Source organism: Ursus americanus, chromosome 1 (assembly GCF_024610735.1).
Source record: "Ursus americanus isolate L20-20 chromosome 1, mUrsAme1.1.p, whole genome shotgun sequence".
In the NCBI taxonomy this organism is placed as follows: domain Eukaryota; kingdom Metazoa; phylum Chordata; class Mammalia; order Carnivora; family Ursidae; genus Ursus; species Ursus americanus.
In genome coordinates, this window is record NC_142127.1 from 107,478,534 (window position 1) to 107,485,211 (window position 6,678).

The following is a 6,678-nucleotide window of genomic DNA, read 5'->3' on the forward strand; positions in this document are numbered from 1 at the left end:
GTGCCGGCTGCAGTCTGGGTCCCCATTGGTGAGTGTGGCCCAGGTCCTCTGGCGGCCTGGCTTCAGCTGTGTGCAGGGCCCTGCAGACCCTCCAGGGCGGTCACAGCCACCATGGGGGCGCCAGAGGGACAGGACGGAGTGTGGCAAAGCACCGGATCCTGGCGCTAAGGGCCTTTGAGGACTCGGGAAATACACACCTTTCCAACTGTAAAAATAAGGATGTGTAACTACACATCCTGAGACGTTCTGGGTCATGAACGAAATTCAAGGGGATTTGGACCAGCACAAGCTTTACACAGTGTCACGTGGGGCAGTATCCTGGGCTGGAGATTTACGTGCATATTGTGATCAGAGGGCGGACAGATGTGTTTAAGTCTCAGGCAGAGAAGACGGGGGCACAGCCCGGTCCCCCAGACCAGTCCCCCTCGGGCTCCTGCTTCTTCTGGTGGCTTGACCCAGGCTAGCAGCACCACTGCAAGCTTCTAACATGTGCAAACCTAAAGATATGAGGAAAATTTTGCAGAAAACATGTAATCCGGTTATCTTAGGTTTTATTGGGCACCTGCTGTGGGCTAGAAGAGCAGAACCAGGCTGGGACCTGCTGCCAGGAGAGCCCGTGAGCTTATCCATGGCTCTGGCTCCCGGCAGTGGTGGTCCTGGAGCCCCGGCACTCAGCCTGGGGGCTTTCGGGCCCCGGGGCAGGACGAATCTGCAGGCCTCAGGCGGCGGTGGTGTCCTGCGTGTGGAAGGGCTCGGTGCCCAGCAGGGAAGGCCGGGTGGCCACCTCCGGGGGGCCCTGCAGCGCCTTGGTCCTCCCCTCCAGCATCTGAGCCCACTCGCCACGGAGCCTGCAATAATTTCAGCCTGTGAGTCAGCGTCTCAGGGCCGGGTGGCAGCCAGGCCTCTGTCGGCACCTGAGCACATGTTCCAAGCCAGCCGGCCCTCCTGGGCTGCCAGAGGCTGTGACCTTGTGGGGTCCCAGAGAACCCTGCAACCTCCCGGGGCCGGCCGGTCCCGGCTGGGGGCCATTGCCCCACATGGAGGGGCTCACTCGGGTCTCTAGCCCAGAGAGGGAAAGCGCTTTGCCCAGGAAGCAGCTTCTGGAAACTTCTGAGGCCCAGAGAGACTGAGCCATGTCCTGAACTAGTTTTCGAGTGGGCCTGGTGTGCTGGGTAGGAGTATGTGCTCACCAGGACGGGACAGAGTGCCCACGGTAGGCCAGGGCCCCTCACCAGTGCCCCTGTTGGGTACCCCCTCCGTCCGTGCACTGCCCGCCCGCCCAGCCCACCTGCCTGGAAGGTGACCACAGCACCACACACGGGGGTGGTTGGGTGGGAACGGCCTGGCCATCCATGAGCAGGCAACGGCCGTCCGATGCCTTAAGGCCCTGGTGTGTGGTTGGGTTTGGGGGGTGCAGTGTGGGCTGGGCGCATATCTTCCGCAGACCTCAGAGGCTGGGGACACACTGGTGAAAGTCAGGTGCATGGACACTTGTCCCCACACCCAGGGACCTAAATGAGGGCGGTGCCTCCAGCAGCAGGCCCCCATGTGAAGGCCCGTCCCTGCCCCATCACAGGCCGCAGCTGCTGACTGCTGGGCTTGGGGCCAGACGTCAAAAAGCCCCTGGCTCCTGGGGGCCCATGGGATGGCTGAGGGGATGCTGTCAGGAGTTGCTGCTGACCCGGGGACAGGGCACAATCTTTCTGGCTGTGGACTGTGGCCTAATAACCAGCCGTATGTTGCTCGCAGACTGTCACCCTCCACAGTCTGTCTTTGAGCAGCCCAGACTAACTCGGCCATCGCTGACCACACTCTCGCTGTCTGACCCGGAGTCCATCCCTGGGGCCTGCACCCGTGGGCGGAAGATCCAGAAGCTTCTAGGGCCTGATGGCACATGTAGGACAAGGGTGGAGACCGCAGGAGGGAGCTGAGGGCTGGCAGGAGGCCTTAGAGCAGGTCCCTTCTTCCCATGTTTGGGCTCTTTGCTGGGACCCCTGCCCTGAGAGGTTAGGAGGGGGATGCGTCGTGCAGGGGATGGCACCGTGGCTTCCCATACTGTGCCTAACAGGGGAGACGTCCTGGATGACGGCGGGGGGGGCCCGCCCAGCAGCCAGACCTCTGGCAAGGTCAGCACCACGTCTGGTCCCACCGCGGCTGCCAGGCACGGTCTTTCCAACTGGGCTCCCAGGGTAGCAGCTGCCGGTGCTATCTGGGGATAAAAGCTGTGACCACTTTGGAATATCTGTCCATTTGAGCCCTTGTCTAGGTGCGAATTATGTGCTAATCTGTCCTCTTAGCTGTCGCTGAGACCAGGCTCTCCTCAGTCTGCTCGGGGTCGCCCAGGAGACCCTCTTCAGCACCCACAGGCCCTGGCCTCCATCCCAGGGGTAAAAGGGGGCTTTGGATCTGCTAATGTGTGGGGAGAAGTATGATGAATTTATCCTGCACTCAGTGGGAGCAACTGTCAGAAAATCAGTCTTAGCCAGACACGGCTTCTTTGACAACTTCCTACGAGACCTTCAGGATTAGAGGGACAGAGCAATGGGGAATGGAGTGAGTGATGGGGGTGGGGTGTGGGATGGGGTGGGGGGTGGAATGGATGGATGGAGTATGGGATGGAGGGATGGGGGATGGAGGGGTTGGCTGAGGGATGGAGGAATGGGGTGTGGGATGGAGGGATGGAGGGAAGGAGGGTTGGGATGTGGGGTGTGGGATGGGGTGGGGGTGGGGGATGGGATGGGGAGAGGGATGGAGGGATGGGGTGTGGGACAGAGGGATGGAGGGTAGGTGGTAGCATGTGGGGGTGGAGGGATGGGTGCTCTCCTCTCGCACCTGGTGACCCAGGTGGCGGTGGTAAGCCGAGTTACTGTGGGTGTTGTTTTGCACTTTCAGTCCCTCCTGCTGTGAAGCTGACGGCGGGGGGGCAGTGCTGGTGGCTGGGAGTGGTGAGGGCAGAGGTGGCCCCAGTGTGGGGGCTCCTGCCTGCAGCACCCCAGGCCTTGGGGCTCAGCGAGCTCACCTGTCCAGGGCGCTCCTGCGCATCCTCATGGCCTCGCTCTGCAGCTGTTCTGTGTGCAGCTGGATTTTCCTCTCCCAGAACGTTTTTATCACGCCAGCGTCGATGGCGACTCTTCCCGGGTGCTTCAGAGTGTGGCTCTTACTCATTTTCTGGAAAAGGGAAAATTGGCAGGACTTAGTGCCCTGTGCTGCACAGCACAGGGAACCAGTTGATAATAGCTGCGGGGCTGGCTCCGCCCCACACACCGGGATGTTCCCTCGCGTTTCTGGGAGCTCGCTAACCCCTCTGGGCAGTTCTGCTGCCCCACACGGCATCCTCGCACTTCAAGGGTCTTCCGGACGTTTCTGTAATGGGATTTCATAAGATTCTAGAGCCAGGTGACGACACCACAGGCCACCGTGCTCTCAGGGTGCTCAGAGCCCCGCTGTGGGGACCCCGCCCCGAATCTGCCAGGGGGCTTATATGTAGGGACGCGTGCCAGCAGCAGCCAGGGTCTGCCTGCATCTGGCGCTGGCCCAGCCCGAGGGTCACAGCACAGCCGATGCTGCCCTAAGCATCTGACCGTGAGAACCGTGGTGTCCACCGTGCCACGGGGCGCTCGGCTTCGATCATGCGTCATGTGTGCTTGGCTCGTCAGAGATGCCTTCTCGTGACGATGGAGGAGGGTGGAAACCCAGCCATGAATGCAGAGCTTCTCACGCCGAATGACGTCTCATCAGACGGCACTGTACGAACACGTGGAGGGAAGCGAGTCAGGCAAAGGAGAAGACGGAGCCCATCCTGATGGGGACGTGGGGCGATGCTCACCCCAAGGGAGGGAAGTGAGATGGGAGTCCTGCAGAGGGCTTCTGTGTGCGGGGAAGCAGGTCGGGGCGGACACGATCACGAGAGACCAGAGTGGCCCGGGGTGGGTGCCGGGGTCAAGGAGGAAGGACATCAAAGGGCTTTGAGATTGTCACAGAAACCTGGTGGACGCCTGATAACTGACATGGTGTTTACCTGGAGAAAGGAGTCATCCAAACAGTGCGATTCTGTCCCCAAAATAGACACAGATCAATGGAACAAAACAAAGAGCCCAGAAATAAACCCTTCGCTAGGACAAAACAGGGAAGAGTACGCAATGGGGAAAAGACAGTCTCGTCAACAAGCGGCACTGGGAACATGGACAGCTACGTGCAGAAGAATGACACTGGGCCACCTTCTCACGCCATACAGAAAAACACACTCAGAACACGAGACCTGAAACTGTAAAAGTCCTAGGAAAGAGCTCAGGCAGTAATCTCTCTGACCTCGGCCGCAGCGACTTCCTTCCAGACACGTCTCCCGAGGCAAGGGGACAAGAGCAAGAATGAGCTTTTGGGACTGGATCAGGATAAATCCTTCTGCACAGTGAAGGTTTTCGGCAACAAAACCAAAAGGCAGCCTGTGGAGTGGGAGGAGGTGTTTGCAAACGACAGTATCGGATAAAGGGTTGGTGTCTAAAATATATAAAGAACCGATACAATTCAACCCCAAAAAACAAAACAAAACCCAAGCAATCCCACTAAGACTGGGCAGAAGAGGTGAACAGGGGTGCCTGGGTGGCACAGCGGTTAATCGTCTGCTTTCGGCTCAGGGCGTGATCCCGGCGTTATGGGATCGAGTCCCACATCAGGCTCTTCCGCTATGAGTCTGCTTCTTCCTCTCCCACTCCCCCTGCTTGTGTTCCCTCTCTCGCTGGCTGTCTCTCTCTGTCGAATAAATAAATAAAAAAATAAAATCTTAAAAAAAAAAAAAAAAAAAAGAAGAGGTGAACAGACGTTTTTCCAAAGAAGACATCCGATGGCCAACAGACGTGTGGAAAGATGCTCAGCATCACTGATCATCGGGGAAGCACAGATCAGAACCACGATGAGACTCGGCCGCACACCTGGGAGGACGGCGAGACTCAGAGAAGAAACGACAAACTGGCGAGGGTGTGCAGGAAGAGGAGCCCTCGTGCGCTGTCGGTGGGAATGCAACGGGTGCAGCCGCCGTGGAGAACAGCGTGGAGGGTCCTCACACAGTCAAACATAGAGCTGCCCTAGGATCCCAAAATTCCATGACTGGGTACCCCCCCACCCCCGCCAAACACCCCCGCAAAGCACTGATTTGGAAAGCTGGTGCTCCTCTCCGTTTACTGCAGCTGAGACGCGGAAGTGGCCCAGCGTCCACCGACCGATGGGGGGATAAGGACGTCGGGTGCACACGACGGGGTGTTATTCAGCCATAAAAAGACTGGAATTTTGCCGTTGGCAACATCGCGGGTGGCCCGAGAGCGCGTCCCGCTCCGTGAATACGTCACACAGAGAAGGACGAACACCGTCGCATCTCACTTGTCTGTGGGATCTAACACACAAAGCAAACGGATAATCGCACAAAGAGCAGAATCAGAGCCATAAAGGCAGAGGACACGCTGGTGCCCTGCACGGGAGGGGTGGGGGGTGGACGGAAGGGGTGAAGGGCAGCGGGAGGTGCCGCTTCCAGTTACGGGGAGAGTACGTCCTGGAGATGAAAGGCGCAGCACGGGGGCTGCGGTCAGTGATCCCGTGATGGCGTCGTGTGGGAACAGGTGCGGCCACACATGTGGTGAGCACAGCGGAACGTACACGCCATCCGGTCACTCAGCTGTACACCGAGACGCCCCTGCGTGTGCGCCAGCGGCACTCAAAATAGAGAGACAGAGCTTAAAGGTGACCTCATCTTCTGACATCGTGCTTCACACACGTCTCCCAAAGCTGGAGGCTTGGGGTTCCTCACAGGAAGCTCGGGGCAAGGACCGACGGGCACAGCAGGGATGTGCTGGGGAGCAGAGACACGGGTGCACACCGAGAACAGTGAGGTGGAAAAGGAGCCGCCCGCCATCAGGCACTGAGCCCGGCTCCGCGGGTCCTGGCTCCGCGGTCAGACGCCTCCCCTGCCTGGCCCTTCCTGAGGGCTCCGTGGCGGCACCTTCGGGACCAGGGAACCAGGTCTCATTGCAGGGAAGAGGCTAGGAACTTTCACAGCTGTTTGACAGGAATTTTGTGTGGATTCCGTAAAAAAAAAATCTGGGCTTATATTTTATGTGTTTTAAATATAATTTTCTACAGTTTATTTTATTGTGTTTTAACAGAGTGCCCATCCTCGACGGACTGGACGCTGTCGGGCCTTGGACAGTGGCTCTGAGGAACCCCCCGCCTCCCGCCGGGCACCCCATCCAGGCAACTCCGTCGAGGGCTTCTCTGTCCACCTCACGCCTCTGCTGCCCTGGCTCGGCCTGCTCTGCTGACCCCTCCTGCCCCGGCTGCCACTGTGTGCCCACTCATCGCGAGCGGCCCAGGAGCTGAGGCCACGGGCTCGACATGGCGGCTCCTCCCGGAAGTTGAGGTTTGGGGGAAACAGTGCCCCTGCCTGCCTGACCTATCTTAGGGACCCCGTTGTCTCCTCTCTTGCTGCAGGGAGCCCTCTTGGAAGTGTCCGCAGCACCCAGGATGCCTACACCCAGGAAACACCTACAGAGCTGGGGCCACGGCAACGTGCAAACATCGGTTAAGTGAGTGGGACACGAGTGAAAGGCTCACAAGGAAAGCATCGTGAAGGTGTGCAGGGCTTGGGCCAGACCTCAGGGTGCCCATTGGCACTCAGCCCCTCCTGCTGCC

The 6,678-nt window shown here is 59.1% G+C and overlaps 1 protein-coding gene across 1 annotated transcript; it reads right to left on the reverse strand.

The window, feature by feature from the left end:
- Nucleotides 1–646: 646 nt before the first annotated feature.
- Nucleotides 647–3,165, reverse strand: FAM240C (family with sequence similarity 240 member C). The gene is made up of 2 exons (XM_045795918.2): nt 3,020–3,165; nt 647–848 (listed from the first exon to the last, which is right to left on the reverse strand). The coding sequence occupies exons 1-2, from the start codon at nt 3,163–3,165 to the stop codon at nt 719–721; spliced, it is 276 nt and encodes a 91-aa protein (XP_045651874.1). The 3' UTR covers nt 647–718.
- Nucleotides 3,166–6,678: the final 3,513 nt, after the last annotated feature.